The sequence below is a fragment of the Tasmannia lanceolata genome, unplaced genomic scaffold (genome assembly GCF_043159265.1).
Source record: "Tasmannia lanceolata isolate RefF3 unplaced genomic scaffold, GAP_Taslan_0.1 ptg000019l, whole genome shotgun sequence".
In the NCBI taxonomy this organism is placed as follows: Eukaryota; Viridiplantae; Streptophyta; class Magnoliopsida; order Canellales; family Winteraceae; genus Tasmannia; species Tasmannia lanceolata.
The window spans coordinates 15,076,261-15,093,120 of record NW_027518696.1 but is presented as its reverse complement, the minus strand read 5'-3'; the positions used below and the strand labels follow the sequence as shown (position 1 = coordinate 15,093,120).

Here is a 16,860-nt window from a genome sequence, read left to right as displayed (position 1 = left end):
AGTTCGGTCAATTCAAAAAAGAAAAGCAATTCAATCAATCCAAAAAAAAAAAAGAAATTCAATCCTTTCAGAAAAAAAAAGGGGACAAGTTCCTAAAAAAAGAGAAGTCAATTATTCCAGAAAGAAGAAAAAAAAAAGAAAAATCAATAAACTTTCGAACAATTTATCTTCAAACTAGGGGCATTCGCCCTGAACTATACACGACCTGATTCCTACCTTGGGATATGTAGGCAACCTATTCACAGGTTCGGTCGAAATCTTTGTTGAACCTTAAGCCATTCTTTGAAAAGCCCTATCCTACCTATAAAGTCCTTCCGGTGTTCAGAACTAATGATCTAGGTCCCGAAACAAAAAAAAAAAAATGATGATGAATAAAAAAAATGGAGTTTGAAGATCTGCTAGACTGAAAACCTGAAAGGGCGGTTTAGGCAAAATTTAAGATCATTCCCCTGTTAAGTTGAAAACCCGAAAGGGCGGCTTAGGCAAAAGCTAAGGGGATAGCCTGCTGAATCGAAAACCTAGAAAGACGGTTCAGGCAAAAGTTAAGGCTACCACGGTCCGCCAAGTTAAAAACCCTGAAGAGGTGACTTGGTCACGGTAAGAGAATCATTATAAGAAGGCTACAGCCAGTATCAAGACTGAAGATCAACTGAAGTTCAAGCAAATTTATAAGAAGGTTACAGCCGGTATCAGGACTGAAGATCAATTGAAGTTCAAACAAATTCAAGTGACATCCTCAAAACTGGGGGCATTGGAGCTAAGCAATCCTAGGAGTTGTAATTAAATCATTGAGGCATTACTGTTTTAAGGAAAAAGTCCAGTGTTTACCAATTGAAAAAAATATTCCTTGAAAGGATAGACTTACCAAATAAAACGTTAACTAAGTCAGAAGCATTACTGTGTCTGTCAGTGTAGTTAATCAATCGTTGTTATTCTATGTTCACTCCTTTAGAGCTCCTCAATCCTTTGAGTAGTGCCTTTTATCTAAGTTTTCTATTTAAAAAGAGTCAATCGTCATCCATATGTCCAAATGATGCAACTGTCTCGGTGAAGGAGGCCCGGCCTCGTCAGCTCCCTGCGATTGTACCTGAAAAAGTTCGAGAATCTAGTCAAACAGCTATATTTCAAAGATGATCAACCCAGAAGAATTCAGAAGTAGAAACATCAGAAAGCCCAGCTTCCGTAAAAAGATCATACCCCAGGAAGGCATCTTAAGCTTGGAAGAGCCTCAGATGCAATGATGGTCGAGCCAATTTCTCAGAAAGATGAACCGTTAAAATTCAGAATTTCCTTCCAGTTAGTTAAATACTTTCCTGGTCAAGAAATGTTTATCTAAACACCTATCAAGAGGCAAGTCCCACTTTTCCATGATTATATCCAAGAGAGCCGTTGTTCTAGATTACCAATTTCAAGTGTCTTGTTCAAGGTTTCAGTCATCCAAATCCCCAAAGACAAGACCAGCAGTCTCTTCGAGAAAAATCTTGTTGAAGTTTCATAAAAGTGTTTCTAATCCATTCTTGTTAGTAATGGTTCTTCAGTTTGCCGTTTCATCATTCGTCAAAGTCCTAGTTTCCGATATCTTTGTCAGGCACGATCTATAACATCCTCGATTTCATTAAGTTCAAAAAAATCAAAAATTCATCAAATCCAATCCTATGTCAAATTCAAGTTCATGAAAAATCTCTAAATTCTTCGTTATTGAATTCATCAATCAAAGCTATCTTGTTTCCTTGAGCCCGTTTGTGAACGGTGCCTCATTTTCTGAGTCCATTTGTGAATGGTCTCGTGTTCTCCTTGAGCCCGTTTGTGAACGGCGCCTCATTTCTGAAGTTCATTTGTAAATGGTCTCATGTTCCCCTTCATCCCGTTTGTGAACGGTGTCTCATTTTCTGAAGTTCATTTGTAAATTGTCTCATATCCTCTTCAAGCCCGTTTGTGAACGGTGCCTCATTTTCTGAGTCCATTTGTTTATGGTCTCATGTCCTCCTTGAGCCCGTTTGTGGACGGTGCCTTATTTCTGAAAAATCAAAAATTCATCAAATCCAATCCTATGTCAAATTCAAGTTCATAAAAAAACTCTAAATTCTTCATTGTTGAGTTCATCAATCAAAGCTATCTTGTTTCTTTGAGCCGGTTTGTGAACGGTGCCTCATTTCTCGAGTCCATTTGTAAATGGTCCCGTCTTCTCCTTAAGCCCGTTTGTGAACGGTACTTCATTTTCTGAGTCTATTTGTGAATGGTCTCATGTCCTCCTTGAGCCCGTTTGCGAACGGTGCCTCATTTTCTGAGTCCATTTGTGAATGGTCTCGTGTTCTCCTTGAGCCCGTTTGTGAACGGCGCCTCATTTCTGAAGTTCATTTGTAAATGGTCTCATGTTCCCCTTCATCCCGTTTGTGAACGGTGTCTCATTTTCTGAAGTTCATTTGTAAATTGTCTCATATCCTCTTCAAGCCCGTTTGTGAACGGTGCCTCATTTTCTGAGTCCATTTGTTAATGATCTCATGTCCTCCTTGAGCCCGTTTGTGGACGGTGCCTTATTTCTGAAAAATCAAAAATTCATCAAATCCAATCCTACGTCAAATTCAAGTTTATGAAAAATCTCTAAATTCTTCGTTGTTGAAGCTATCTTGTTTCTTTGAACCCGTTTGTGAACGGTGCCTCATTTCTCGAGTCCATTTATGAATGGTCTCATGTTCTCCTTGAGCCCGTTTGTGAACGGTGCCTCGTTTCTCGAGTCCATTTGTGAATGGTCTTGTCTTCTCCTTAAGCCCGTTTGTGAACGGTACCTCATTTTCTGAGTCTATTTGTGAATGGTCTCATGTTCTCCTTGAGCCCGTTTGTGAACGGTGCCTCGTTTCTCGAGTCCATGTGTGAATGGTCTCATCTTCTCCTTGAGCCCGTTTGTGAACGGTACATCATTTTCTGAGTCCATTTGTGAATGGTCTCTTATTCTCCTTGAGCCCGTTTGTGAACGGTGCCTCATTTCTCGAGTCCATTTGTGAATGGTCTCGTCTTCTCCTTAAGCCCGTTTGTGAACGGTGCCTCGTTTCTCGAGTCCATTTGTGAATGGTCTCGTCTTCTCCTTGAGCCCGTTTGTGAACGGTACCTCATTTTCTGAGTCCATTTGTGAATGGTCTCTTATTCTCCTTGAGCCCGTTTGTGAACGGTGCCGCGTTTCTCGAGTCCATTTGTGAATGGTCTCGTCTTCTCCTTAAGCCCGTTTGTGAACAGTACCTCATTTTCTGAGTCTATTTGTGAATGGTCTCATGTTCTCCTTGAGCACGTTTGTGAACGGTGCCTCGTTTCTCGAGTCCATTTGTGAATGGTCTCATCTTCTCCTTGAGCCCGTTTGTGAACGGTACCTCATTTTCTGAGTCCATTTGTGAATGGTCTCGTCCTCTCCTTAAGCCCGTTTGTGAACGGTACCTCATTTTCTGAGTCCATTTGTGAATGGTCTCATCTTCTTCTTAAGCCCGTTTGTGAACGGTACCTCATTTTCTGAGTCCATTTGTGAATGGTCTCATATCCTCCTTGAGGCCGTTTGTGAATGGTACCTCATTGTCTGAGTCCATTTGTGAATGGTCTCTTATCCTCCTTGAGCCCGCTTGTGAAAGATGTCTCCTTTTCTTTTTTTTAAAAAAAAAAAAAAAAAAACCGCTTGAGAACGATCTTTGTTCTTTCTGTTCGGAATCCATTCGAAAGTGGTATCTCATTCTCTCGTTGCTCGTTTGTGAACGGCACCGCATCAGGATTTCTTATTATGTTCTAATTCTAGGATTTCATTTAGGGCCTTGCATTAGGTAGTAAATGTTTGCGTCTAAGTTCCGTTTGTGTAGAGTCTTTTGTCGATTAAAGCTACGCAAAATGGCTCTGTCATTTTGACTTTGGTATTCGATGACTACGTCATCTCTACCAAAGAGGGGCATCTGTAGACACCCCATTTTGCTCTACCTTAATCGATAAAGAAATTAGGGTTTGTTTTCCGTCGGTTTTCCAATGTCTTTCTTTCCCGCATCCGTTTGTTACATTTCTAAATATTTTTGGTCGTTTCCGTCGTGTTTCGCATTTTCCCGCTAAATGTTGAGAAGGATTATTCAGAAAAATCTAAACTAGGGAGAATTTGTACCCGTTTGGTGGGCCCGCATTGAACATTTGTTTAAAATCGAATCAACCGGGGGCCCACATTGTGGGGCCCGCGTTGTGGGGCCTCAGTGGGGCCTCTTGTGAGGCCTCTTATGAAGAGCAATGATGGTAGCTCTCCACTAAGACAACATGATGGGCCCTCCACTAAGAGCAATAATGATGAGCTCTCCACTAAGACAACATGATGGGCCCTCCACTAAGAACAATAATGATGGATTCTCCACTAAGAAACATGATGGGCCCTCCACTAAGAACAATAATGATGGATTCTCCACTAAGAAACATGATGGGCCCTCCACTAAGAACAATAATGATGGATTCTCCACTAAGAGGGACAACATGATGAGCTCTCCACCAACATATCTCTCTCTCTCTCTTTCTCTCCCTATATATATCTTCCTTCCCATCCATAAAAAAAAAAAAGAGAAATTTATCTTCCATTATCTCTTTCTCTTCCATTATCTCTTCTAATCACTCCCTCCAATCCCTTTCCTCAATATATTCTCCCATCCCTCTCCCTAATATTCTTCTTCCATTATCTCTTCACTCCCTCAATCACTCCCTCTAAACACTCCAGAGAAAGCGAAAGACGGCGGAGCGGATCGGCGGCGGCAGGATTTTTTATATTTTTTTGGATTGGGCGGAGATCTTCACCACAGGTAGGTGCATTGTTCTCAAAATATTTCTGTATTTTTCCGAATTTTTCTGATTTTTTCCGCAAATTGTGTTTTAAAAATGGAAAACTCTTCAAAAAACATCTTTTGACGAAGAAAAATTAAATTATATACCAAACAGATTCTAAAATTAATGAAATTTCGTGGGAACATAATATGTTACTGATTCATTTTACCATGAATTTGTAAAGATTTTTGGAGTTTATTTGGTATATTATTTAATATTTTCTTTGAAACTTATCAGATTTTAGGAGAATTTTTACTAACATCAGATCATCATTAAAATTCATAAAATTTTTACAGTAGTCTTATCTTCCATATTACTTGTTACTGTAAAAGTTTCGTGTGATTTGGATCTGTTTTAATATGGGATGTAGTGTTAATTTATAATCTGGTCTGGAAATTGTAAAATCCGAAATTGGTAGTAAATAATTTCTAAAATTCATGAAAATCTCACTGCATGCTATTTTGATTCATATAGTATTTCTGTAGAAATTTCATAGAATTTAGAGTTATATTTCTACTAGTTTATGTGTTAATTGTGCAATCTGGACATTTAATGGTTTAATCAAGATTAAATGTGAATTTAATGTAAAAATATGCAAAACTCATCCTGTAAGCTACATACATTTTCATCTTGCTGCTGTAGAAATTTCAAATCATTTCGAATTTATTTGCAACAATTTCACTTGTAAAACCGCTCATATGCTTAAAATTGATAAAATCCATGGAAAATTCGAAATTAATTGAAAATCATATAAAAATTCCTAAAGAACTTTAAAATTCTGTCACATGTTCACTCCTTAATCCATTGAAACAGAAATTTTAGGATCTTTAGATTTTCCTGGAAAAATGGCCCGTGCATCCATAATCGTATCCCAATTGCAACTTGATCTTTGACAATTTGAATATTTAAGTTATAGCATGTTGTTGGCTCCGAGGTTAGTGTCCACGGAAATCCTGAGATTCTGCCAGGCAATAAGATGCTATAACCTAAGTATTAAATTGCACAAGGAAAGAGCGCACGATTCCCTCCTTTGGATGCCATTCAAGGCCGAAATTGGTGAACCCTAGAACCATTGGTAATCCTTAAATGTCTAGAAACTGAAAATCTTCGAAATCTGAAACTCATTAACCTCGAGAACTTAAATCGATTTATCTTGTGTCTTTCGGAACCATTGGATTATGGTTTCCAATCTAAGAACCATTAGAGCCCAATTTAGGAACACTGGTGTCGTGCCGTGTCCTAGGTTTTAGGGAGTCCTAGAGTTAGGAGTCCAGCCTCATCACGGACGCTTGCTATGAATAGCAACCGTACCATAGGTCTAGTTACACTAGTCACCCGATCTTTCCCTAGGACAAGCCTAGTAAACTAGGATGTAGGCAAAACCTGCATTAGTCTAAGGGACAACTTGCATTCAGATAAGAATCATATAGCATCTTAGATGAAATCCTAAGATAATAAAATCCTCAACTTGAATTAAATAATTCCTCTTAAAACTGTTGAAACAGTCAAATCCGTCTAAGTCGGTGTCCTAGTTGAGTTAGGCATATGTAGCTTAGCTTAGGTGCACCGAACTACGTCGACTCTGATCCCAGTGAGGCTTGGGTACGTAGGCAGCTTGGATGTCTGACGGCATACCACCCGCGAGTCGGCACCACAACAAATTGTGGTGTTTTGTATATTAATTTTCTTGTAAATACTTAATCAAATCAGTTAGGGTTTTCCATGAAATTAGAATTCTAGGAGAACTTTCACTTAGAATGAATCCAGACAAATTAATAAATCAAGATACACATCTAGGATTCACATTGAAATTAGATTCTAGGATGCATGTCACTTAGTTCGCACATTAACATAGAGTTGAATGAGCCATTTAAAATAAATTTAAAAGAGTTAGCTTTTGGAATCGAAGACCGATTATCGGACAAGAATGGTGCATGTGGTGGATAACTCCCCATACCTTCCATTCTCGTAACCAGGTAGCGAGTCTAGATTTCTGGTTAATTATGGGTCCTAGATCCCACATCTAGGTGGCGACTCTGTCAATCTCTTTCGTGTGGAATTCGGATTGCCTTAGTGATCCCAAGTTCACAGGAAAGACGAATTCAAATCAACAAATAAAATGCACACGCCAATCGCGTGGGAACGAGAGACCAAAGAGAGAGCGCGCGGCGGCTCGCGCCCCACGCCCCTCTCGCGGGATCATGTCCCACACCCGGTCCTTTGAGCAAAAGTCCGTATAAGTTCTTATTTAGGACATATCTAGATTATCACCATCTTTGAGCATACAGATGTGTTGGTTACCCTCTCTTGGTGTCATACAACAAATTTAAACTTGTTCCTCAAACTCAGCAATGTATCTTCCTCGATTACGATATCCAGCGTAAGGGTTACAAATGTCTTGAACCCATATCCAGTCGCACTTATATCTCTCGTCGTGTTCCATGATGAATCCTCCTTCTCTTTTGTAGGTCTTTCACACGATCCATCATAACCTACCACCATGTATACTATTCTGGAGTGGACCAACCCTCAACAGCTATCCCAATCCCAGTTGACGTTTAACCCTGTTGATAGCACTTCTATCTCGCTCCCTTCTTTTGACTTGCCACACGCCTCATCCATTACCGAACACACCATTATAGAAGCTCGATCATCTCTCTCACTACACCCTCCCTCACCACCTCCCACTAATATTCACCCCATGGAACCAGGCTGAAAGATGGCATTCGAAAACCTAAGGCCTAGATTGTGGTCAAATATCATGTTTTCAAATGTTATCTCTCTACTCTTGATGCCACCCCCTATCTTGCATGCTTCACCCAAGCCTCTCAACATGCTAAGTGGCCAGTAGCCATGCAACAAGAGTTTAATGCCCTTCTCCGCAACTGTAGCTGGTCTTTATTCCTCCCAAGCTCAACATGAATATTATCAATTGCAAGTGGGTTTTCAAGAGCAAATTGCACCAAACTCTTGCTAACTTGGGACCCTTAATGGGAGTTATCTTTAGCTTGCCCATAACTCATAATTAGAAACCATATAGACTTCACTAGTTAACTAAGCAAGTTCAATGTATGCCACCCCTAGGCAAGTTCAATGTATGCCAGTTTCTTTGGATGCTTCTTTTTAAGCCTAGGATGCACCCAATTTTAGGGATATATGCTACATCAGCAAATATAGTATTTGGATTCCAAACTAGATTTAAATCATGCGATGTCTACATGCTTGGTCGAGTTAGTGTCGTCATGGCTTGCATCCCTATCCTCTCCTCTCCAAAACACCCAAAATCGAAGATAAACTTCGTGAGTTCTCACATCTCGAGGGAAACCTTGCCGGAAAAGTGTAAACCTCCCTAGAAAATTTGCTGGAAAGCGTAAACCTTGATGGAAAGCATAAACCTCGATGGAAAGCCTAAACCTTGAGGGAAAGATTGCCGGAAACATCATTGGAAAGGCATAAACCTCACTGGAAAAGCCTAAAGTTTGTACGAAAGCTTAAACCTCGACAAAAACTTGTCAGAATCCTCGCCGAAAAGATGTAAACCTCGCAGAACAAATATCTAGTCCCAAAAACTTCGCCCAACATTCTACCTACTTCCAAACAACAGATTTGTTGATCTACTTGGTAAATCCTAGGGGTATCCAAGACTTATCCCCTATCTGTTGACTACTTTCCCTACTACTCTGCCAGAGGAGTGCATGCATCCAAACAGAGCCTACTCTATGTTTGGTTGCAAAGGGGTGGCTCAGAGAGTAGTCGAATAAGAAGTCAAAAGGGATGATACAAGCATTTGATTTGTCTAGAAGATTCATGGTCAGTAGTGTTTGGTTGCGCGGCAGTCCTCTCGGAGAGTATTAAAAAAAGTAGGGGTGTCATTACCATTATAGAGAATGAAGAGAGAGATAGGGAAGAGAGAAAAAGAGAAAAGAAAATACCTTTTCCACTACTCTTCTACCAAAATTTTACCATTTTAGTAGAATCTGGTTTGAATTTGAGTAGGTGGACATCAGTGACACATGGCGCCACATAGACAAAAAAAACAATAATGATGTATGAAACATGATGTGGAGTCAAATGAAATTTCAATGCAATATTGGTAACCAAACAAAAAATCGGCACCCGTCGGCATTTGAAATTCCAATGAATACCGAGCATTTGTGCAACTAGACAGATTCTAAAGGAAATACGTTTCCAACACATCGTCTTTCCCGTCACGTTAGGATGTTAGTTGAGATATAATGACGATTAAAGCTCCAGATTTAACGGTTTTGGATGTAAGCTCAATGTAAAAAAAAATCCTATAAATACTCTCTCAATGAAAAAGAAGGAAAAAATAATTCATTTGTGAAGTTCAAGCCTGAGATACTTGAGATCCCAAGATAGCTCGATTGGCCTTTCCAATAATAGCATATTCCATTACTTGGCTAGATTGGCCTTTCCAAGATATATAGCTGACTTGTTTCTCTTTAAGATATTTTAAAAGAGGAATTAATAGACTTGTAGCTAGCCACGGGTAGGTACAAGTAAAACCTTAATCCTACATCCAAACCGCGCATATACAAGTCAAGCCAAGCCATGTCGCCAGGCTTGTTTGATGGGCACAATTCTAACAATTTTCTTGGAAAGAAAGGCAAAATGGGTGGAAATTCTATAATTTAATTTTAAGAGAAGACAAACAAAAGGAGGTTTAAGTATCATTCTCTAGTAAACGAATGTTTTACCCCTTAATTACGCTCACTGGAACCATGGTTTCAAATTTCGATTTCGGTATGTGTTTCGGTCCTCACTCCTCACCAAAACCGAAATTTCGGCCGAATATGACGAAATCAATTCAATAGCTATTCTATCTTGTAGTTTATTTCGATCAAAATTTTTGAAATTTCAGACGAATCCGACAAAATCAATTCAACAACTATTTTATTTGGTAGTTTATTTCGGCCAAAATTTCCGTAATTTCAGTAATTTTGGCTGAAATTTTGGGATATTATTAAATAATTATCAAAAATCGAGATTTTTTGGGTGAAATCCCTTAAGGCGTTTGGATACCTCATATTTTGTATTTGGATTTGGAATTGACTTTTGAATACAAAATGAATAGATATGCCAGCTCACGTAGAGGGGGAGAGAAAGGGAAGGGGGTACTTCCTAGTGGAGGGGAGAGGTTGAAGAGCAAAGAGGGTGAAGGAAACTGCGAGATATGTGGATTTCCAATTTCTTATTTCCACAACATATTTGGAAATTTGCTTTTTCACTGTCAGTTGCTAATTTAGAAATTGAAGGATTTGATCCATATCCAAATTATAGTGCAAAAAGGGCTGCAAATGTGAGAAATCCAAATCAAATTCTTCTGGGCATCCAAACGGGCCCTAAATTTCGGATGAAATTTCGGGATAAACGAAATTTTGATCGAAATTTCAAAATTTCGGCCGAATAAACGACCTTTTCGTGCATTATTGATTTCGGTTTCGTTCTCGATCGAAACCCGAAATTTAAAACCATGTCTAGAACACACAATATATAAAAAAGAAAAAGATATTCCAACACAAATTTATTTGATTTGAAGAGACTCATTTTTGGGTTCTACTGAACATAAAACGCAAAACAAGCCAATGCAACAACAGCAAAGAACTTATCACTTGTTGGTGGCTGCTGCAAGGAGTTTTTTCCGAAATCCGCTGAAGGCAACAACCATTTTATCTCGAGGTGGTATGTTCTCTTTGATGAAGGGAATTGAGATAATATTCTCACTCCATGCATGGAAAGATGGAAACCTTTCTTCAATGAGAAGGTTCATCTCTGCTACTTCGTCAAAGACAGGAAGCCAATGAGCAAGCAAACCCGCAACCACATCTACAAATCCAATGGTCTCTCCTTCGAAGAATTTCTTCCCTTTGATCTCTTCATTTAGAATTTTCAATGTCTCCAACACAACCGCTATGGCTTTCTCTCGCTCTTCGCCTAGCGAGAAGAAAGCTGTCCTCACACCATCCGAACACTGAATCAAGAGAAACAAACCCGTGAAATAACATTAGATATTCTAAGTTGGGATCTTGGGATATATTATTTATCATCTTTTGGGTTTATATCAGAAAGAAAATGATGAAAATAAAATTATTTCAAAAATATACAATTTAAGATATAGAGGAATGATAGAATGAAGGGCTCCCTCGCAAAAATCAGTTCCAAGGGCACCCCTGTTGGTGAATTTTTGCAAAGTGAAGTGCCTAAAAAAGTGGAAATGCGCCTAAAAAAGTGGAAAACATATTGACGTTGTAAAAATACACCAATAGGGGCGCCCTTGGAGCCGATTTTTGCAAGGGCGCCTTTCACTCTATCTTAAGATATAAATATGAAGGAAAATTAATGTAATATCGAAATATTTTTCACGGTAAATGATAAAAATGAAAATATTGCTATATTTTTTAAATTTCGAATTATTTTTAGATTTTGTTATTTTATTTTGAAGATGTCATGGACATTTATGACATAGCTGGTTGTTACCAAGATTACAAAGCTAGGGTGGGGGGGAAATTATTCATCGAGACAAATGCTTAAAAGGTTCTAGAAAATTTTGAAAAAAGTTTCTGTTGTTTTTGTTTTGTAGGCAAGCTAAGCTTTTGGAAGCTCAGGTGAAAAGGGGGGACTCGTGCCAACTTGATGGAGTAAAAAGAGGTAGGGGCAGACCGAAAACAACTTGGGTAGAAACAATGAGGAAAGACTTGATGGTTAGGAACATAACATAGAGCATGACCTTGGATGGGATAGAATGGAAGAAAATGATCCACGTAGAAGAACCCAACTAAAGCCAAGATTAGAGCCGGATAGATTCCTTTCACATTCTTCATGAAATTTTTTCTGAAGGATTAATTTGGCCGACCCCAACTAGTTTGGGACAAAGGCTTTGTTGAGTTGAGTTGAGGCGAGGCGACGAAAGCTAGGCTTAGGCAAACCCTCATTAGAATTTATTAAAGAGGAAGAAAAAAGGATTACAATCTATGGTAGCTTCTACAAGATTTTTCCTCAAGAACCAGAATGAGAAGCATGGTAAGGACAATATACAAAGATTATTCAGCAAGGCAAAGGTAAGAGTGCCATTCTGTACTTATAGTTGAGGAAAGAGAAAAATGTAAAAAAAATAAAATGTGATGGGTCATCATCACTAGGTCACATTCTCAAACAGAGATCCCATTCGCAAGATCGAGGAGTACGGAAAATCAATGGCTTAAAAACATTTTAAAGAAAATTTTCATACTTATTCTTGTAGTTGAGTGTTATTTGATGAAATATTGTATTACCGACTTGGATTTTCAAGAATTTTCCAAAATTGCATCCAAAATCCAAGTGGGTTGCAGTTTGATGTCAATTTCACCCAAAATCCAAGGGGGTTGAACACAAGAGAACAGAAATTTGTATAAAAGGACTACCTTCTCATCGATAAATTTCGCCCAAAAGCGAGCCATAGCTTTCTCATAAGGATCCTGAGGCAGTAAAGGATCTGTTTTCCATGTTTCCTCAATGTATTCAAGGATGATGAGCGACTCAGCGATCGGCTTTCCATTGTGCAAGAGCACCGGAATCTTTTTGTGGACAGGATTAGAATTCAAGAGTAGAGGACTCTTGTTGGTTACATCTTCATAGATGAATTCATATTCAATCCCCTTAAACTTCAAAGCCCATTCAACTCTACAAGTGAAAGGGCTAAGGGAAGCCCCAAGCAGTTTCAACTCTCCCATCTTAATGAAAATTAATTTTCAGATGGTATAACCCTTCCCATTTGCCTTCAATTTATAGACAGACATGTCGGTGTTTCTTCATCAGAGAAATAAATATTCCAACAAAACTGCTACCCCATTTTCCATTGAAAAATTTAAGACAGTTTACTATGATAGTTTGGCTTTGATTAGTATTGGGTCCCACATGAGATGGCTTTAATCTCAACCATTGATCTAAGTGAGGTCACTCACATTGTCCTTGCCCCATGAGATAGGGACACCTCATCCATAAGATTAAGGCCTATAAAGAATCAAAGCTTAGATTTTCTCGTGCCTTGCACAAAAAGAAAAATTAAAATATGAAGTTGCATGGAGAGTTCTTAGGGAAGAAGATTCATGTGACTTGCATAAAAAGAAAGCATTTTGAGATTATTGTTAAGTCAACCTGATTTGGACGTCATTGTAATCGTAACGATGGCATCGAAATCGTATAAAATTTTGCTTATGAGAGTGTCATCACATGCATACACTGGGAATTTAATTCATATGAGGTGGATGCTCTCACATGCAACAGCCCATGCGCGAAATGTCTTCCGGGATGATCCCTAGTGAATCCCAAAAATAAATATGTGATATAATTTATATAAATTGCTAAAGATTAGGTAATGTTATAAGGGATTTGCTAGGCAATTTCACGGAAAGACATTTTGCGGCTGACTTTTGAATGAGAGAACAGCCGCACATGCTCACCTTTTAGCAATTTTTGTCTTATTTATTTTATACATCCGAGGTAGTTGTTTTCTCCTGGTCAGCCGAGAAATGTCTTTCCGAGAAATTGCCTAGCAAATCCCATGTTATAAATATTTCTAGAATTATTTGACAGTAATAAAAGGTGTCGACAAAAACCCAAAAGTCAATAGCCTCGTGCCAAGTAAAATTTTATAGCAGATCTCATCCTAATGATTTGAAGGGCCTGGATCATACTAATCATGTATGCAAGCCAAGATTAGAACCAGTGCTTCAAAATGCGAAGCGAGTCAAAATGCTGCCAAAGCAAATCCTAGTTGACAGGGATGCAGGCAAGTACTCGGTTGATGTGATTGAGTTGATTGATGCAGTCATAACTTAGGAGAGTCAAAGAAAGTTTTTATTGACTTTGTAGGGCAGAATGCGGAGGAGAACACGGCTAAGGTAAAAGGTAGGGGTGCAACTTAATTGGGTCGGGCTCAACCCGAACCCGATGGGTTAAGCCCGATTTTGGCTCGGGTTGGGTTGGCATTTTCCCGAGTTGGGTTGGGTTAGGGTCGGAAAAAGCCAACCTGATTTAATTTCAGGTTGGGTTAGGGTTGAGGCCTTGGAAACCCGACCCCGAACTACGTCCTCTAATTTTATCATGACTTTCTTAGGATTATGTTTTTTTCGTGTATATTTCTGTTTGGCCCTAGATGAACCTGAAACCAACCTGAAGCCAACCCGACTCAACCCAACCCAATTTGGAGGCGGGTTGGGTTAGGGTTCACAATTCTCAACCCGAGACTCGAGTTGGGTCCGGTTAGGGTTGAGGGAATGCAATCTCGGGTTGGGGTAGGGTTGGCCTCAACCCGACCCGAGTTGCACCCCTAGTAAAAGGGATTCGACTAAGGGTACTCTACAATGATGCGTGAGAGTTTTGAAACTATGATTAGAACCATTAACTAATAAAGAGAGCACCAAACCTAAAACTGAATCTTCTTCATATTACATATCCTCACTCCCCTTTTTTCTCTCTTGCTCCTATATTCTCCATTTTTTCCTCACACAAGTTGCAAGGAGATTTCTAAAAGCTTGTTGAGAACTTCATAAAAGGAGAAATTTTATGGTGGGCGACCGTGTGCAAACAAGGGTAGAGAGAGAGAAAACCCCACCCTTGATTTTTATCCAACAAAAAGTCAAAAAATAGGGCTTTTGTTGGATCAAAAATCAAGGGTGAGAGGGTTTTCTCTCTCCGACCTTTACATGTAAAGGTCGGCCACCGTATAAAATCTCTCATAAAAACAAAAGGAGAAGAAATAAAAAAAAGGAAATGATATCAGCGCAACCATACTTATATGAGAAAACATTTCCTACACACTTGTGTAGGTAAGTTACCTACACACTAGCTTAAAATACAGTGGGGCCCACATTGTTTGCGTGATCCAAACCATTCATTTGAATAGTCCTCACATAGATAGGGTGTCCACAAAAAATCAGATCCATAGGATCATCCCAACCATTCAAACTATGGAGGCAAAAAATGGACTAATTTGTGAAGGTTTATACACGTCCATTTTACCTCCAGAAATCGTAGGGTTGGGATGATCCTATGGATCTGATTTTTTGTGGACACCCTATCTCTGTGAGGACCATTCAAATGAATGGTTTGGATCACCCAAACAATGTGGGCCCCCACTGTATTTTAAGCTAGTGTGTAGGTAACTTACCTACACAAGTGTGTAGGAAATGTTTTCTCTATTTATATTTGCACCAACCCATCTTTTATTATTTAAAGAGCTGTCAATGATATCATGGGTGCTAGCTTTCTGCTCCCCTAGTGTGGGCTTTCTGCTCTCTTTCTTTTGAAGGGTCACACGCCCGTTAATTAATATCAACACACAGATCTTTCTATTTGATCTCAACCACGAGATTTCAAGGGAAATCCCATGGATTTAACTAGAGTTGGCACCTAGGATGTAGGGCCTTGGACACTTGTGACTCTTAGATTACGTCCCCATAAATTGAGTTTGTTACCTGGTTACAAACCAGGAATAAAAGGTATTAGGTATTAGGGACCATTCTCGCTGGTCTCTAAATCATAGCCTTGTTTTTAAATCAAAATATTTATTTAATCAAACTTACTTTAGCTATATAGTTAATTAAAACCCGAGACTAAGCAGAAATAAGTCATCTATTGTGTGAGAATCATCGCGACTCTCCATGTGGTTGGAGGGGCCAGGCTGGCACGGTGCGGGCCCACACACACCCAAATGATCTTTCCTAGTTTAAACTAGGATCATATTTTAGTAATTAAAGTAGTTGCTAATAGGGTTAATTACAAGTTTATATTTTGCTGGAGTCTTGTTTAACAGGTTTTGAATTTGGAGAAAGGCAAAATCGTATGGGTCTTATTTTAGAGATTAGTTTCTAATTAAGTCTTTAGAAAGTGTTTAGGATTTGGAAATTTTATTCTATTGTTTTTGTTTCTCTTGTGTTAAAAAAAAAAAAAAAAAAAGGGGAAAGTGCCCAAAACGCAATAGAGAAAAGAAAACGAAAAAGTAACAGTGTGTTAACGTTTTGGGTGTGAAGAGAGTATGCCAAAACGTTAAAAGTGAGTTGAGAAAAACGTGAAAAGAGAAGCGAAGAGTGGTGTGTACGAATGAAAGGTTTTGGGGAATAAAATATTCAGTAGAAAGTCTCTCTTTTGTTTGGAGTTTTTGCTTCTCGTTTGATCTTGTATTCACAAGTTGTATCAAAGCTTTGTGCTTTGATCTTTGTTTTCTACAAGTAGTATCGGAGCAATCGGTCAGGGACTGGTGTAGGTAGTGATTGAAGATCGATCAAGCCTCCAGGGACGAGATCCAACACATCTGGGCTCAGGGCTCAGACGTCGAAGTTGTAGATCCGGGATCCAACTTCAAGTTTGTCACTTGTTTAAAGCTCAATCAAGCGTATGGAATTTCGCCAATTCATCAATGAGGTTGAGAAGCTGAACAACATAAATTATCAATATTGGAAATCTTGCATAGAATTATATCTTCAAGGGCAAGATTTGTGGGAGATAGTGAATGGTTTAGAAACCATTTCTCCTAATGGAGGTGCCGAAACTGCAGAGGTTTTGAGGAAGTGGAATACCAAAGCCGGTAAAGCCATGTTTGTGTTGAAGGCTACCATTCAGAGAGATTTTCTTGATTATATTCAGGAGGCCAAGACTCCGAAGGAAGCATGGGATGTCTTTGCTACATTGTTTTAAAAAAACAAACGACTTAAGACTACAAATGCTTGAAAATGAGATATACTCCATATCTCAAGGGAATATGATGATTCATAAATATTTCATGAAGGTGGAAAAGATATGTCATGCAATATCACAACTCGACGAAGAGTCCAAGATTTCATAGTAACGAATCCAGATGATTATAATCAGATGATTGAAACCCGAGTACAATGATTTCATCATGGCAATCTAAGGATGACCGACTCAACCAGCGTTACTTGAATTGGAGAGTCTCTTGGCGAACCAAGAGAGTCTAGCCAAGCAAATGGCTAGATCTATGATAAAGGACAATGAGGAGATTCTCTTTTGCTAGCCAAT

At 39.0% G+C, this 16,860-nt stretch overlaps 1 protein-coding gene across 1 annotated transcript; it reads right to left on the bottom strand.

Annotated features, from left to right (window-relative positions):
* Positions 1–10,321: 10,321 nt before the first annotated feature.
* Positions 10,322–12,599, bottom strand: LOC143853448 (putative glutathione S-transferase). The gene is made up of 2 exons (XM_077363213.1): positions 12,246–12,599; positions 10,322–10,816 (listed from the first exon to the last, which is right to left on the bottom strand). The coding sequence occupies exons 1-2, from the start codon at positions 12,552–12,554 to the stop codon at positions 10,454–10,456; spliced, it is 672 nt and encodes a 223-aa protein (XP_077219328.1). The 5' UTR covers positions 12,555–12,599; the 3' UTR covers positions 10,322–10,453.
* Between the last annotated feature and the right edge of the window lie 4,261 nt (positions 12,600–16,860).

What these genes read in the sequence shown, in the direction of transcription:
- LOC143853448 (XM_077363213.1), bottom strand. Translation starts at nt 12,554, where the DNA reads ATGGGAGAGTTGAAACTGCTTGGGGCTTCCCTTAGCCCTTTCACTTGT. An exon ending in CGAAATTTATCGATGAGAAG is followed by an intron (nt 10,817 to 12,245) that starts GTAGTCCTTTTA and finishes CTCTTGATTCAG; the next exon opens with TGTTCGGATGGTGTGAGGAC.